Source organism: Semicossyphus pulcher, unplaced genomic scaffold, assembly GCF_022749685.1.
Source record: "Semicossyphus pulcher isolate SPU_LCO1_2020_fin unplaced genomic scaffold, fSemPul1.0.p SCAF_15, whole genome shotgun sequence".
NCBI classification, from domain to species: domain Eukaryota; kingdom Metazoa; phylum Chordata; class Actinopteri; order Labriformes; family Labridae; genus Semicossyphus; species Semicossyphus pulcher.
In genome coordinates, this window is record NW_027211659.1 from 14,270,207 (window position 1) to 14,288,294 (window position 18,088).

The 18,088-nt window shown below is 42.1% G+C and overlaps 1 protein-coding gene across 2 annotated transcripts in view; it reads right to left on the minus strand.

Annotated features, from left to right (window-relative positions):
* The window catches only part of LOC138592146 (plakophilin-4-like), a 79,019-nt gene that overhangs the window by 57,449 nt on the left and 3,482 nt on the right, over positions 1–18,088 (minus strand). For both annotated transcript variants that reach the window (XM_069662806.1, XM_069662805.1), the window contains exon 2: positions 4,246–4,379. In XM_069662806.1, coding sequence (XP_069518907.1) covers positions 4,246–4,374 — 129 coding nt within the window. In that variant the 5' untranslated portion in view covers positions 4,375–4,379. The remainder of the gene's footprint in view (positions 1–4,245; positions 4,380–18,088) is intronic.

The window sequence follows — 18,088 nt, forward strand, 5'->3', positions numbered from 1 at the left end:
GCCAATCACAATCTGTCCTCTCACAGGCCCCTCGCCAATCAACATTAAAGGGGGGTTATTATGCTAATCTAAAGCTTCATATTTCACTCTGTGATACCCGTAGCTTAGCATAATTTACAGTTAAAAAAACACATTTCTTTTCTCGCACTGGTGCCTCAGTCAGCTCTGTCTCTTTAAGAAACCCCGCCCCTACAAGCCCACTTTCTTCTGATTGGCCAGCTCTCCGATGCCTGCTGATGCTGCACTTACAAACTGCAGCCTGTAGAACGAACCTGACGTTCACAGCAGCATGCAGACTGAGCTGAGAAGCCTAGGGATTATGCCAACATACTTTTACCTACAGATTTGAAACTTCATCCACGTTTAGTCTGGACATCCAACATTGTAACATATGTCTTAAAATGTGAAACGGCATAATACCCCCTCTTAGCCGAAAAGCGATGGAGGACAAACTACGAAAATATGGCAACGGAGGCATGCTGAACATTGGCTGATAGTAGACTGTCTGCCTGGTGTTTCAGGACCCTAACAGGTGCACTGACAAAGATATTGTTTCATTCACTGTTGCAGAAGCAAATGTGACAGTCCATTGTAGAATGTAGATTTGAGGTCATGACATCAGCCCGGCAACCAGCGACATAAATATGACTTGGCTTTGCAATCAGGCTTTAGAATGAGTTGCAAAGTAATCTCGGCCTCCATATCCGGCCTTCGGAGGAGTAATCGTGTTGCAGTCTCTTCCCTATATTAACATAGCAGTATTGATTAGAATCACATCTACATTTTGTTGTACCTACAAGTTGGAGACTTGCTTAAAATGTGCATATAACTTGAGTAGGCCCCTCACCCAGGACCTTTCCTTCAACACATTCTCATTTCATGTCTGTATATCCATCTATAACCATTAATAGCTTCAATTGCTATCTGTTATGCTATAAAGCATTTGAACCAGACAGAAAATGAAGACATAAGAAATTGCAAATGAGGGTTCTTCACAAAGTATGTCTCAAGCACGCTAAAGAGGTCTCCTAATCAGGCAATGATACGGCGTTTTTATGCGCATAAATGTACACAGTGTTAGCGCAGACAAAAGGCAGTCAACCACTTTATTAATTGAACAGCTGTAAACTGCTGATGGCCAAGTGGTTAAAAGCCACTTGATTGAATGTGGCCATCAACACACTTTAGTATCAGGGAACGCTTCACTGAGCCTGTGTCTGCACTCCTTGTTAGACGCACTGCATACAGGCAGAAGGACTTTAATGAAAAATCTTGAAGTAGTTAATGCAGTCTTATCACGCTTAAAGTGATCTCCAGCTGTTTCTAGCACTTTCAGCCAGGTAATGTAAGAAAATAACTAGCTTATATGTGTGTGATGTCTGACCACGTCGAGAGGAAAAGTTTGGGTAGTTGTTTAAACTACACCACGTGGAGGTGGGTTATAATAGTCTAAAAATGGGAGAGATAAGTCTCCCCTGGGTGACATTTAAAGTGCTACAATTGGTTGCTAGCATAAAGAGTGCAATAAATAAATCTTGATTGAAAAAAGAGTTTTGTAGAGAAGTTCAAACCCTGTTGACTTTCTCTCCTCTGCACACCTGGCCGATCATTAAAGTGGGTGTGAAAATTGAATTGCAACAGAAGGTATCAGGGGAGGGGGTTTCCTAAGCTGTTCGAGCATCGGATAAGCACTTTTGATGGAGTGTACCGGTGCCTTGACGGATCCACCCCGTTACACTCCCCGATCAGGCCCGGTTAGACGAGGTCATGGCAGGTTTAGTGGAACAATGGTTCAGTCAGTGAAGAGTCAAAACTCAGGGGATGGATTAAAGGACAGGAAACAGGTCAAAAACTACCTCTGCTATCAGTTTGTACAAAACACAGAGCAGCATCACCACGCTTTTTTAACATATAAAATGTGTTCATTCACATTCACACTTCTGGAGAGTAATACGGTTTAACTGCAGGTTTTTCAGCTGAAACTACGGTGGCCCTGAGGGTTAACTACACAGCATTTGGGGAAAACATAAGCAAATTAAGAAAACATAATCAACTTAAAAACGTGTTCAGCATTTATAAAGCAAGCTGCGAAATACACAACTAAAGAGAACACCAGCAATTAGCACAACAGGAGCAAATAATAATGAATGATGAATAACAAAATCATAATGAATAAACAATCACACTAAATACTGTATTGGCTACAATTGCTTTTTTGCTGGATGACTCTCTGGTTTTGTAAATATTCAAACAAATACCACCGATAGAGCTTGTAATAAAGTTATGTTGATAACACACACCGTGTGCTGTGAAGGCTGAATAATCCACACAAAAGACAATCTGTGTGAATGAGTGCCACAGCCTCCCACAGCTTCAATTACACTTAAGATGAAACAGATAAAAAAGTAGGTCTTAGATAATCCTCGAAACAACCCCTTTGGCTGAATTAAATTTTAATGAGATAATAAATACGGACGAGGGGGGGGAATTTATAAAGTTAATTCTAAATTACAACACAGTTTTAGGCTGTGTGGTTGAGTCAGGCATGAAAAATAGTATGCATTCCTAATCAAAGCATCAGAAATATTGACATTTAAACGCTTAAATGGGGTCTGTAATAAACCATTATGGACGTGACATCCAGATGGTGGATCAGTGCTATTAAATAGGCGCACAGCACAGACAGGGCACTAATAACCAAATACTGCAGCAAGACAGAAGCAAATCCTCATATTAACGGCAAGAAGGCGAGGGCTTGTTAGTTGCCAAAGGGGAAGAAAGAGGGAATACAAGTCCCAGCACATGAAACACACAGAGGGAATTATAGTATGTTGATCATCTGTCCTTGTTTGGGCATCTGTGCAGAGCTTGTGCAGCTGTAACTTCAGCGGTGACAGAAAGAGAAGTTTGTCAAGAAAAATAAAGGATACAAAGAGTGACTAAGAGAAGTGAAGGGAGGGAAATCAGCCAGTGAAAAGACAGGAAATAGCATGTATAAATAAAAGATAGTAGAGCCAGAGAGTAAGCGCTGATTAAACACCCAGTCGTCCTAAGCCCTACCCGCGACCACAGCTACGGCGCATCAGACTCGCATGTTTACATTGACGGAGAGATCCCTCGAAGGTCTGCCTCTCAACAATCACAGGAAAGCCTCATGCAAAAGCACAAGAATGAAAAAGCACACTTAAGCTAGCCGAGCCTCTGACCTCCCTCGTCTTTTCACTCACACTCACCCTGTGATTTTGCCTCTCCAACTCTGTTAAATACCGAGCAGAACGGTCATTTTCCAGGCTCGACTCTTTAGCAGGAATCCCCTCTGAGGCATGTCTCCTGCCTGTCGCTCTAAAAGCAACAGCTCAGGCAGGCTACTCACTCTTCCTGCTCGCCGGGATATCTGCTCTAACCGGACGAGCCACTGAGGAATACTCTAGGGAAGGAAGTGACATCGGCAGGTGCTACCTCCTTCCTTCCTTCCTTCCTCATGTAAACAATACCCACTTTCTTGCTGTAAGCTTAAAAGGGATTTCCTACAGGCCACGCAGAATTCATTTCTTCTTTTCAAAGTGCAGCTCAAGTAAAGTGTCACTTAGGACAAAAAACACTATGTGAAGTGTCACAACATCATTAAAGAGAGCTAAATCACGTCAGCCCAGTTTGCCCTGTGTTGATTGGTTGGAATATGGAGGGCTGGAGCAAAGCCAGAGAGGAAAGAAGAGTGTGCATGTGTGTGACAGGAGGGAGTGTGGATGAATCACAGAGAGAGACGGGCATAGATGGAGTGAGTCAGAGGGCATGTCCCTCCACGCGCTCACAAACCCTGCAAGAAAATGATCCTCCTCCTCGTTCATTGATGCAAGCAGGGCCGTGACTGCAGGCAGTAAACAACCAATAGCTTTAAGTGAAGCTTATTCCAATTTCATTATTCCAAAAGACAAATAAATAAAGGCAGAGCACGCCGACCACAGTTCTCCTATAAACAAAAGTTTTCATCCCACACACACAGAAATTACAACTCCATACTTTGAGCTCATGATTACAGTGTCAACAGGGTGTGTGGCATAACTGTTCAGTTAAACATGTCCACCTACATCACCCAGTGGATTTCTTATATTACAATGTGTCAGTCAGCAGCACATTTAGCATTCTGTAAATGTCACGGTGCATAAGTGCTCCACAAAACTCTAACAGCGACATAATATGAGACCTGTAACATGAGGCTCTATGTGAACGGAAGCAACCCACTACCTGTTCTTTGACCGAGGCCAGGATGTTGTTGGCGGTGTTGTCAGCCTCCATGCTGCGGCCAGTTGAACTGTCGCGGATGGTCAGCAGAAGCCCCTCCTCCGTCACTGGGCTCTGCTCAGGAGCTGGCATTCCTCCTGTGTAGACGAAAAACACAAGCGCGACATGATCTGGTCAGCATAGGCTCTACTCTAGGAAACAACAAAACAATCTTGCACACATACCAGACTGTGTGCATGCACGCGCAAACACTAGAGAATACACACTTGAGTCAACCACTCCCTGAAACAAACACATGAGCGACCATCAATGGTCACCATCGGCAATACACAAACACACACCCACACATGCCATATGGCCCATAGAGAAAACGACTGTCAGTGTTTCATGTCTGTAACAGTGCAAATCAATGCCATATGTGTTGCGACAACGCAAGTTAAATAATGATTTGTGTGCATAATACGGTAAAAAAAAATGGAACAATGGCCAAATATTCTACATTGGAAATTCAAATCCACGCGATGCGAAAGCTGCCCTCAGATACAAAGCCTCTCTGTGCTCAGGTCAGGGCCGGACGTAGAGAGAAAAATAAAACCAAAAACAAGTCAGCAGCCCGACAGAAGAGGTAAGGTGCTCCTGTCTGCGTCTCTCTCTCTGGCCTCTGGTCCAGGATTTGAAATGAGAAAGTAGAACGAATAGTTATGGCCTCATTATATCTGTTGACAGGGGGAGTATCAGGGGAGCGCTGGTGAAGGTGGATCCATATTTACTAGAAGGAGCCTGTTGAGCCAGACAGGGCTGCTGGAGGCTGCGATTGCCGCCGCACGGCTCGGGGGCTGCGGCAGAAAACAAAAGCAAGGGCTCTAATAACACTGAAGGTATGCGAGTTTGGGGAAACAGGGATTTTATTATGACTTTTACTGCTTTAGAGATCCACTGCCTCTGTCATCTCGAGATACCAATACAAAGACATATTCCACCCGATGGTTTCTACACATAGATCTTAACCTACATAACTTATTTCACTGAATCAGACAGAATTCATGTAGAGGAATAACCAACATGAAATTACCATATGGTAATTAACAGAATAGCCATGCCTTTAGCCACTGAATTCTTCCTCCATTAAAGCATCTATTATAGTGTTCTTGATTCATAATGGCGGCCTGGGGGTGACTGGACGACATAATACACAGAAGCGCTACAGAGTAAGTCAATGTTGTGCCGGCAGATACCATATTAAGGGTTAAAGGGTCATATACTGTTATGCAAAAGCACTGTTTGGCTTGAGTCAGCCCTCACACAAACACACTGACGAGTAAGAAATCATTTAGCTCCGGCTGACAGCCAGTTTGTGTGAGCTGCTTTGGTTGTTTACAGTGAGAACATAAAAGATTTTGGCCAGGGATGAGGCATCAGCGAGGGGGCAAAGACATACGTGGGAGGTCCCCCAGGCATTTGCAAGAAATGAGACCCTGAGGTATTCTGGGAGTCTGTCACCGAGGCAGCGCGAGCATTTCAAGGCGTCTGCGCCGAAATGAGCCATGTGCCAGAGCTGGTGTTAAATGACAGATAAGATTTTTACTACTACAAAGTATGTTAGTCCACACAGGATATGCCATGTATCTCCCCTGACAGTCTCCCAAATTCCTTTCCTGCTCATTCATAGAGTTGCAACACACAGCTCCGACTCCCTCTCACCCACATTACAGCCTTCTGAATCAAGGACATGGCACTTGATTTCCCAGAAAACATCAGCTACAGGAAACGGGAATAGCTGTTTGAATTTGACAGAACTCCTCCTCCCTGACTGCTGCACAAACACAGAGGGGAACGACACAGACTGGACTGACCTAGTGCAGTTTTTTAAAAGTGACAGAAGTTGCCAACCCAGTCGGGGAGGACTAATCCTTTCTGCTTTCTCTCTCAGTATCTCCTCACTGAAGGACAAAGACGTGTGTAGCTATGGAAGTTAGGCTCTTTTCGGTAATTGTCATTTAAATCAGCACAGATTTTGTATAAAGTAGAGCTTATCACGCCTTTCTGAAACTGTTCTCTATTTCATAAAACATGATCCCCTCAAAGAGTGGCTTACTAGCTTGTCAAAAAAAAAGGGAAATTCCTCACGCCTTGACCAAAATCTGTGTATATAATCTGCCCATGTGAATAAATCTCAGCAGTATAAACTCGGCTGTAGGAAAGTGCACACTAAGCAGACTGTAGGAAATGGAACCACAGAAAAAACAACATACAAAAGGAAAGGGAAATCTATTGTAGGCACCATGAAGCAAAGAAAATCATGATGGTATCTGAGCCTACCTCTGAAATTCCCCATTAATTCAGGTCCAGAGCAGATTTCTCTCTGCTTTAGCTTGGTCTTCATGCAGCTTCTGATAGGAGTGAAGACAACGATGCTGCTGTCGACCTACAGACACACAGCTGACTGGTTCTTCAACATTTCTCTTTACGTTTCCCTCCAGATGCCGAGGAGAGAAATAAACTCGCTGAACTGCCTGGCTGTAAAAAAAAAAACTTTGGTATGTCGAGACCTTAAACAGTTTGAAGCACATAGTGCTGAGAAGCCAAGTAGCTGAGTACGATCTGAGGCTGTCATTAGGTTAATGCCTGAGGTCCAGACTGGGTAGTTCCCACAGAGTAAAGATGACCTCATTCTGGGCTAAACAAAGAGGCAAAGCAGTGTCTAATTATTACCATTAAGGGTATTTTCTTTGACTAAGCAGAACATAAACACTACACTGTGTACGACAGCACGACAAGATCTTTGAGCATTGCTACTGAGAAAATTTTTTTTATTTTGACTCTGAAAACAAAGTTCCAAATATCCAGAATAAAGTTAAAATATCCCTAAACATGCAGTATAAGTGCCAGGCATAGCGAAAAAAAGATTTTCACACTAAAAAATCTTCCTCATCTAATTTTCTTTTTATTATATCTGGCAGGAATAATGAAAGTTTGACAGTTTTCTCGACACATCAACTTTTTTCTTGACATTTTGACTTTATTCTCAATATGTAAAACAAAAATCTTTCCTCCACATCTGCCAAAAAAGTTTCACTTTATTCTTAACAATAAGACTTCAGAAAATATCCCAGCAAGCAATGTTGCACAGCCACACAGCTATTAGACGACCAATAGACGACTACACATAAGACAACCCAGCGAGCTTCACGTTCACACACATTAGAGGCAATTTTCAAGTCTCATAGCGGCTAAAATGATTATATAAGAGAGCAGTGCATCACAGTCACCAACCTTTTTTTTTTTGATTCGATCCCACAACATCTGCACTCAAGCTGAGCTCTCAACCCTGTCGGCTACTGAGTTCTCTAAATTCTAAATTACGCATCCGTCAGCATCCAGGGGTCGTTCTGCCTTCACAGTCGGAGCTGCACAGTCTGGGCATGCTCAGTCTGCTTTTTTAGTCTTATGTGGGAAATGTTTAAAAACTCCCTTTACGGATTTCACCCACCGCTGCAAAATGATTTTGGAGGAATGCCGCTACAATCATCACTTCCGTCACCCTTTCATTGCTGAAATGAACAAATTAACAAAATGATAGAACAAAAATGTGTTTCTGACTCTGACTCGTAACCGTATTTTAGCTGGTTGAAAAAAGGTTGAAATGAGGTCTTTCACCCTGTTTTCAAACTAATTTAAACTCTGAAATCCGGGCTATATAAATGGCTCTTCTATTTTTTCCCCTCATGCCTGGCTGTAAAACTCCTCCATCCAACACATACTTGATTGTTTTAAACAATATTTCTGACTTCAGACTTTTCAACAGGGAATAATAAGCATCTCTGTTACCAGACACTCTTTCAGTCCAAGCTTAAGCTCCCCTCTAAGAGCCTCAATGTCTCCAAGTCTGCCAAGACACAGTATTAGTCTGACCCCACCCTGACTCATTGCATCATGTGATCTGATCTACTGACCTCAGACTCCGGCCGCTCCTCGGAGCTTCTTACACAACCTTTCTTTCCGTGACTCTCCCTCTCTAAATGGAGTTTATGGCACGAGGAAGGAAAAAGGAAATGAAAGCTTTAGTGTGTAGGTTTTTGAAATCTGCCTAGTTCGGTCAAAGTGTCGAAACTTAATAAAGGAGCAGGTTTCTGAGATGAAGGTTGCTTTAGGGAGTTTGGGCAGCTCCGCCGTCCCAGATTCAAATACTGCCTCCTTGCATCAATTTCCTCTACAGACATGAATTCATCAGTTCTCTGATCCCTCAGAAAGCCACCTGTGCCTCGTGTCACCTTCCCCCGAGGAGCACTGCAGTAGCAAATATAATATCAGTCGTCGCGCTGGGGAGAGAAAACAGATCAAAGCAGGAAAAACGACAACAAGTTTACATGCACCTCAGTATCATGACTATTGTAACTCCTGTGTTTACAGGCAGCTGGTCTTTTCCCATTGCCAGTGAAGTATACTCCTTTTGGTCTCTTTTTTGCTGCGTCACATCCGTGCTGGAAACAGGGTTAGTAAACAGTGAAGATGTTACAGTGGTTAGGTCTTTATTGCATCTATCACTCATCTGTTTATCAAACTCGGCACCGGCAAATTTAGAATAACGTTCGAGAGCTGCTCGGACAGAGACAGGCGGAATTTGGAGCTGAGATGACAAGGAGACGCAGAAGTTACCGACGGAGCAAAGCATCGCGCCGGAAATGGGACGGAGATTAGCGTGTCGACCCGGGTTTGACTGCTGTTTGTAACCTTTCCCATTAAGTTAAAAAGCTGTGTGTTAGCAGGTTTTTTGACCAGTGGGAAAGCAGCTTAACTGTATTAGAGAGTTGTCAGTCTGCTGCCAAAAAAGTGCACTGCAGTAGATGGTGTGTGAGGTCATGCTCTACCAGAGGAGCAGTGTCTTTGTAGTCCTGCGTGTAACCAGTTCAAACCAACTTATTTCAGTTTCTGTTTTAGTCTGACTTTCAGTTTGATTCATTTGGATTCAAAGTCACACCACGATGAGTGTTAATCTTTCCTTTAAAGCGACTGCACACATACATGGCTGATAAGTCATGTTTCTCCTGCGAAAATCTACCTCGTATTCAACAGTTTTCTCTTAATCCCTAATTGCTTATACGACATTAAAGACATAAGGTTAATGCAGGAATCTGTGAGTAACCCGGTGACTTTAGCGCATTGACTGATGTATTCCTTTCTTTCGCACTTTTCCTTCAAGAAGAGATAAACTGCTGCCACCTGAGCACAGGCTGTGTTTCTGTAAGTCAATAGATCCATTGTCTGTCAGTCAGAGAGAGGAAGAGATTTGTCTTCAAGAGGCTGAGTGACACCAGGTCAGAGACGCTCAACACAGACAAATGGAGATGAGCTCAGAAATAATTATACATCAGCCTGCATTTCAATTGCAGGGAGTCTCGGGGAAGCAGGAGTTCAAATGCTGATTGCTCCGCCTTGCTGAGCCTTAAAGGGCCGGGGAAATCTGCGGCACAAACAGAGCTGAGAGCTGCTTAAGGAGCCTACAGCAGGCCACATCACTCTTTTAAATATACCACACATCTTTTTGGAGACAAAGGATGAGATAAGTACACATCTTTTTAAAACGTTCCACATACAGAAACAAACTTGGCAACCCATGAACTGAAATCACAACCCCTAAGAGCTACATTGTGTGCAGCGAGCTAATAAAAATTTTACAGTTTACCATCCCATTAAACCTCAAAGCCTTCAGCATATGCACTCCTCTGGATGTCAGACACAAACATGAAGTAGTCAAACAGGAATCAAGCCAAAGACCAAATTAAATATTCACTGATTAGCACAAATTCAGCTTGAGCAGGAGGAGCAGATGAGTGAAGTCATCTGGTGTATTTCTAATGAAAACCCACATGCTATCAGGCCTCGGTGGCACATGGTTGCATCTAACTTATTAAGGATGACCTATCAGCCTTGTGTACCATGTGTAAGCTCTGTGGGGACGAATACAGTCCCATTGTTAATCCCTCAGCAGCTTCGAGAACGTCCCCACAGTCCCACAGTGCTTAATTGCTTCTTTCAAAAAAGTGTTTTGACTCGACTTCCCTGAAAAAAACTAACTTGTGGTTTAGTACAATTTATCAGAGATGAACAATAACTTATTTCAGACTCAATAAATTCCCAGACAGAGGGAGAAAAACACTTTTTATGAGCTCTAATAGCACTGACAAAAGTAGCTTTCTGTCACTGAATTCTGAGACCGTTTCTGAAATCCCCTGCTGAACACACGACTAAGCCGGACACATGGTTAGGAAGTGCTGACCGAAGCCCTGTGAGAGTAATTGCTCGGTCTGAGCTGATATGTGGGTAACACAAATATCTCAATGTTGCTATACATACTGCATGTCACTGGTTAACCTTCACCTCACACAGCACACTCCGAAGTATGTGCATACTGCGACCTCCGTGCCACGCGTAGAACATTCTTTTAAGAAGGATGACGAATACTCGCTAAGCGTATGATGGACTCGCCAGAAGCAAAGCACACACAAAAAGTTATTATTAGATCCCTCGATGTTTCACTCTTTGCTCCTCTCAAAAGCTCAAATTACTTTCCTCATATATTGACACACCCAACAGTGAAAAAAAGCCTCCTTTCCAGAGCAGAAACAGTCTCACATGCAATCAATCATTACCCTGAATAAGCTGCAGAGAAGTCCTCTTTAAATAGACACATACCTGTTCTTCTGTTGATGTAGGATTAAACAAGGTGAGAAGTATGAGTGGAGTCGGACAGCATCTCCTCCACCTTCACAACAAGGCGGCCATGCAAAGTAAATCATTGCGAGGCTGCACCCATGCCGTCCTCACACCTTGAACCTCTGCCCGACAAATGTTGCAATAACCTGCGGCCTATCAGAGAATGTGTATCCACAGGGCAGGGCCTGCCTCTGAGCAAAGGCAGGAAATAGAGTCATTGTACGACACACAAACCTGCAAAGACTAATGCCAAACACTGTATGCATAGTACTCCCTAGGCTGCACTTTATCTTGCAAGATATGTTTACTCAAAAGGGACACGGGGAAGATGACTGCAGACCAAATAATCCATGTTTGCACTGTGCAGCAGTAAAACACATGACTAGCTCTGTGCAAGAATCATTCACCCTCTAGTCTACACCATTTCCTCACAACAATACCTCCACTAATGGGAAGCAGAGAGGCTCAACTCGAGTCTCATCAGCTGTTTCCAACATGTCACCAGCAGTAATATGTTGTGACAGAACGGGACATAAATTATTCTGATTGCATGTAAATCCCTTTAACAGAATCAGAGTTTATGCTAGACGCAGACATGCTTCATCCTGTCACACATTGTTAGACAAGTACATTTAACACCCTAATGCTTTTCCGCATGCAATTACAATGCAAACACAACGGCTACAGCAGCACTGCCTCCCCAGTAAGGAATTACAGCGTAATGCGGTGTACATCCCAGGAGGAGTCAATAGATTGAACTCATTCGTAGTGTAACAGATGCGGCAAGAGACAAATGTAGCAGAAGATTTTATGCACTCAGCCTATTGACAAAGTTGAAGCATGTCTTGGGATGTTCATTGTTTAACCTCGTTTAACAGTTCAGTTAAAAATGTGTTTAATCAATGCTGCAATTTCATCCACCTCATGTGCTCCATTTGCCGTGTCACAACAATGAGCCGATCGCTATTAAACGCGTTGAAATTTAGTGTCATGCAGGATTCGGAGAGAGACAGAGAGAGATGACAGATATACCGCAATCATCCGAATGGAAACATTGAGAAGGTAAATTGGCATAACAAATATTCTGCTATCAGCAGTGTCCTGGCTCTCATAGTGAGAGGTGTCTCTGAGGTGAATATCTGAGCTCACTCAGCATCTTCTATTAAGACTGATTACAGCGAGCGATGAACTACCCCCAGAAAACGAATCAGTCACAAAAGGTATGAGTTGTGTAAATCTTGCTTAGCTGTCTACTTCTTTATAAAAAGAACAATTTTGTGATGAATAGGAAGAATAAAAGATGGCTTTTACATTTTTATTGTTATTAATATCTCTCATGCTGACATATTAAGGGGAATTCCATGTGCTTGAAAAAAACACAAATATTACCAACTAGCCATTTCAGTTTTGCTCTTGCAGGAAGCTCAACTATATTTTCTCACCGATTAAAAATGGGATCCAGCTTTTAAATTTGATGACTTTTCCCGAAGTGAGCAAACATATCTCAGCTATATGATTTTATGTCATCATGTTTAAAGGTGAGTAAAATAAGCAAGCATAAGCAAAAATCCTGAAACTTCTGGATTCCTTAATGAATACATTTGCAAATGAGCATCAGACTAAGAGACACCAGGGGAAACCATAGAAGATGCTATCGTGTTTCTGGCTAAGAAGATTTAATACAAAATCTGCATTTCTTTTGTAATTCATGGTTCAAATTGAAGGTTGAAATGACAAGCTGTTCATTTGGATATACACTCACCGGCCACTTCATTAGGTACACCTGTACGATCTAATGCAGTTCAATACAACAGCACTGCCGTGGATTCTGCTTTTATGAAGTTCAGTTTTTGTTGACTATTGTTTTGCTGAGAGTCAGAAGTGTATAAATTCAATTCTGTGTATTACTGAGGCCATAGTTAAAGGCGGAGTTGTGCTGGACTCAATTATATTGAGATGAGTCTCATTTTTTGGCCTCCCTATTTACATACATGAGGTTGCCAGAGTATTAGAAACACCTCTGAATATAATGCAGCTCAGTACAGCCCCACCACCACTTATGACCTTGATGCTGAAATATCATTGAATTAACATCTCTATGACAGCTTAGAAAAAAGCCTGTACATTACAGGCAACAGAAAAGCAAATCTGATGGCTGAGCTGGTGTGTTGGATTACATTAGATTTTTAAGGCGTACCTAATGAAGTGGCCAGTAAGTTTACACTGCTCAAAATTAAGGGAACACGTCATCGTCACATTATAACACCAAGTCAGTTAAACTTCAGGGATATCAATCTGTCCATTTAGGAAGCACAAGTGATGGTTGTGCATGTGGTGGCCACAGACAGTTGCTCTCTCCTGATACTTCCTGACTGGTTTTCCTTTAGTTTTGTGTTCTGCTAGTCTCCTTGTAACTACAGGTAGCATGAGGCGGTACCTGCAGCCCAATCAGGTTGCACAGGTAGTCCAGCTCCTCCAGGATGGCACATCCATATGTGCGGCCGCAAGACAGTTTGCTGCGTCTCCCAGCACAGTCTCAAGAGCATGGAGGTGGTACCAGGAGACCGGTTGTTACACGAGACGAGCTGGACAGGGCCGTAGAAGGGCATCAACCCAGCAGCAGGAGCAATATTTGCTACTTTGTGCGAGGAGGAACAGGAGGAGCACTGCCAGAGCCCTACAAAATGACCTCCAGCAGGCTACTGGGCTTGCATATTTCTGACCAAACTGTCAGAAACAGACTCCATGAGGGTGGCATGAGGGCCCGACGTCCTCTAATGGGTCCTGTGCTCACAGCCCAGCACCGGGCAGCTCCATTAGCATTTGCCAGACTGTCCAGGAGCTCACTGATGCCCTGATCCAGGTCTGGGAGGAGATCCCCCCAGGACACCATTCGCCGACTCATCAGGAGCATGCCCAGACGTTGTCGGGAGTGCATACGGGCACGTGAGGGCCATACACACGACTGAGTCACATCATGAGTTGCTATGATGACATTCACGCAAGTTGGATCAGCGTGTGATTTCAAGTTTTTACTCTGATTTAGGGTGTGATTTTGAATCCAACCCTCAATGGGCTGATGATTTTGGTTTCCATTAACCGTTGTTACGTCATTTTGTTCTCAACAAATTAGACAATGTACATCAGTAAAGATTTTCAACTTGAATTATACGTTCATCAAGCTCTGATGTTTGATTTAAGTGTTCCCTTTGAGCAGTGTACATTGACATATCATGCAAGATAAACACTAAAGAAGACAGGAGAAAATCTGTCTGCTAATGAGCATGCCTGTAGGGCATTTGGATTTCTCTGATAACTACCAGCTACTAGATAAATCTCTGCAGACTTAATGCAACAACAGATACCTGTGCATGTTACTTATTTATAACAGTATAGTACAGTAAGTATTTTTTTATTTAAAGATACCAAAATAACACCCATTCAACCAGATCCTCACGGTATCTAAGCAACGCTTTGAGCGAGTTAGCGGTCCCATGACCACTTGAAGTTCCTTCATCATTGATTCTAGCTAACATTTGTTCATATGTTACTATTTCTAACGTTTATTCCATCCATTTCTTTAACATCTTGCCACCCCTACCTTTATATAAAAGCATATTTTTGATTATCAATTTAATTATTAATCAACTGTGCATCAGATTTCTCAAAACTCTTCAGACCACAATGACAGCAACACATACTAAAACTCTGTTATAGTAGATTCTTGTCTCAACACTGCATAAAGTAGTTTTAAATACTAACCTCACAAGCCCCCTCACATCATTGTCATTACGCCTCCTGTCTATCTTTATCCCATTTAAACAAACCAAACACCTGCAGTATAACTATAGGCTAACCAAACCAGAAATCACTGTAACTCTACTAATTGCAAAAGAAGAACTGCATATAAAAATGTATTACAGATGGACCACCATATTCACCACAGTTTAGGATTCATGGTGGACTGAGATCAACTTGGGAGCCAAACATGACAATCAAGAATGCTTTCAATGAGCTGAGAAATGCAAATGAGCCTCTTTTCTTCTGGGAAAAAGTTGTGCAGCGTATTCAAAAGTATTTTCTAGAAAACCAGACAAAATATTTGGAGTGAAAGATTGAATTCCTCTGGCAGTGACTTTTAAACTTTAGTTAACACAAGAGGGGAAACTCCCCTTTCCTGGGAGGTGTTATGAAACCAGCTTAAAGACAGACATGGATAAGCAGTGGCCAGGCCGTGTACTTACTTCCTGATGTCTGATTTGCATTGGCACGGCCTACTGAAGGCTCTGAAGGCAGCAAGCTGCTATCCATTCAAATGAGTACAGTTACTGATAACAGCACAAAGAAAGTTTTAATCAGAAAGTGACAACAACTGATTGATGTTATTTTTCACTCATTAAAATATTATCGTTTTCTCATCAGTACAGTGTACAGTAGATGTTAATAAAGCAGAAGGAGATAACTAAAGAGTACCTTTCCTGACTTATTGGTAAATGCAACATTAGTATACATGTCTGCAATCACTTACAATAAACCCTTGTAGGCCTTCCTCAAATCCCTGCATTTTACAGCACCACACATAACCTGAAAGCTCATTTTGATGCTAAAATGCCACAATGCTAACAATGTATTTTAAGGTAAACGACCTGCACTGGAACACAGTATTTACCTTTTACTTTCAGCCTCCCTGAGTTCTGGCCTGTAAGGTGGAACGTAATCTCTCAAAGTCCTCCGATAGAACCTCATGTATAATTCTGCACACCTCTGAGCACTCCCTTCAGCAGGCGGCCTAGCATCACCATCGTCTAATCACCTCCTCAACATCAACCTCATGCTCGCATTGCTGTCACCTGTTAAGTAAGAATGAAAGCAAATAAAGAAAACATGTATTGAACAAAAGGAATAAATAGATACGCTCTGCACACTGATTATTTTATAATCACCCAGCAGTTTGTAGTTAAATGTGAGACGTTTATAAAAAGGCAGGTTAGTGTAAATAACAATGCTAAAGAGGCAATGTAAAAACAGCTATTGGAAACTGTTCTCTACAGCGCACAATCAAAAGCTAATGCACTACTGTTTAACTTCTTGTAGCTGTAATTAAGCATTTAATTTAAAATTGCCATGGGCACGTTTAAGGGTTTTAAACAACTAAATAGTCTGCTTTTTAAAATTGAATTTAAAGGAGAAGAATGATTACCACATACGAGGATAACACAAGTGCTGACTGAGAATAATCTTCAGAAAACCCAGGTAGAACTGGAATAAGGGGACCCCTGTACCCTAACCATCAGTTCACTGACATCCATTGAACCGTGATGCAGGAAGAAATAAAGAAAGAAGGAAGGTAGTTACTTAGGTAAATGTCAGGTCAGCCAACCAGCACGGGCTGGCCTTTAAAAACAATGACTTTGTTCAGGAGAGATTACATTGCATTGGCTTTCCAAACTTTTTTTAATTTATTGGGATAGTTTAATAAAAGCGTCTTGGTTCTCATACACAAACTGACAAAGGGCGAATATCTCCGACTGCAATGTCAGTGAAAGGAATATAGGGTTTGCTCGATGGCACAATATGGATGATTGATCAAAGGGGATTTAATTGAAAAAATAAATCACACCCCAAAAGTTGGTTAAAATAAATTTCCTTTAGTTGTACTCTGTAATCATTCATAGAGGCTGTGTATGACTTTGCAGTTCTGCGGGAGGTACGTACGGTTTTATTTGAGGCATTGCCTTGAATTTATATCCTTAGGGTGCTACAGACTACAAGTGAGGGTGCCATCACGTTCATCATGTCACACAGAGATACCTCTGCAAATCTCATATTCAATTTCTAAGATAACAATATGTTATATTTATTTGCAACTATTCTACTACGTGAGGGTAATGTTTTTTCAGCATCTCGGAGTGTATTTTGTCCATAACAGGGAATTTAACACAATGTGAGAGCACCTGGGAGTGAACATCCGTCCTAAAATAAGAGAGCTTGGCATCATTCAGGGTCACTGGTGCATGCACAGGAGAGTGCACTTTTCATGCCTAAAAAACAGCAGATGAAAACAAACTGTGAAACAGTTTGGAAGGTTTTTGTTGGACAGCGAAATGCTGGTTGTTCTGGGATATGTCTTTGCTGTTCAACAGAGCAGAATAGCACATCTGGAAAACTACGCATTGTTGTAGAGAGAAGAAAACTTCTTTCTTCTTCTTCTTTTAAGTTGTAACAATCTGTGCACCGCTGCCTTAAGGCCACACGTTTTTCAGCTTTGATGTCGTCACTCTATCAAGTTACTTTGAAAAGGAAAGAAAAAGATACAGTTTAAGCTTTGATATCACACGGTGCACACCTGCCTCCCGCCTCTCCAACCAAATGCAAAGCTTAGCATCCATAAAATGCCACTTTAAATGTCATGTGCTTGAACTGTATTTGTTCATTTCCAATGTCAACAAGTCCCTTTTCAGAGTTAATTTTATACTTTGTAGCTGTCTTTTAAATGCCTTGACATTTAAGAAGTGAATCTCCTGCTTCTTGGCAGCGTTTCATGGAAACAGGTGAGGCGGACAAACCAGATTGTTCCAGTGTTCAGTCGTAGTCTGCGAACAGGCGAAACCCTTGTGGTCATGTAACCTGACATTGGGGAGATGCCTTCACCTTCTGACTAAATCCAGCCACCGAGTGAACTCGCATACCACTCTGGGGTGATACCCGATCCCACAAACAAGCTATTTTAGGTTTAAAAAGTCTGAAGAAGAAGAAGTAGCACACACGATAGCTTTGTAGAGTAGGTGCTGAAAAGTAAATTGAGGCCTGAGTGAATCAAATATTAGAGAATCAATTGTTTGAGTCATTCATTGAACAGAAAACGACACACATTTTGGTTTATTTACTGAGAGGGTTTGCTGCTTGTATGTGTATTATTTTTTGGAAATAATCACTTCTTTCTTCAATAGAAACATCTACAAGCTCCCTTAAAGCTCAGTGAAAGACTTCTTTACAAAACAAAGGCGTCCAGCTAAAAAGAACCTGTTTAGCATTAAGCATCACTCTAGATCAACTCATGTTTTATGACTGTCGAGGAAATCATAGTGTTTTCTGGGTAGCTTATATATTATGTCATTCCCTCCAATGGGAT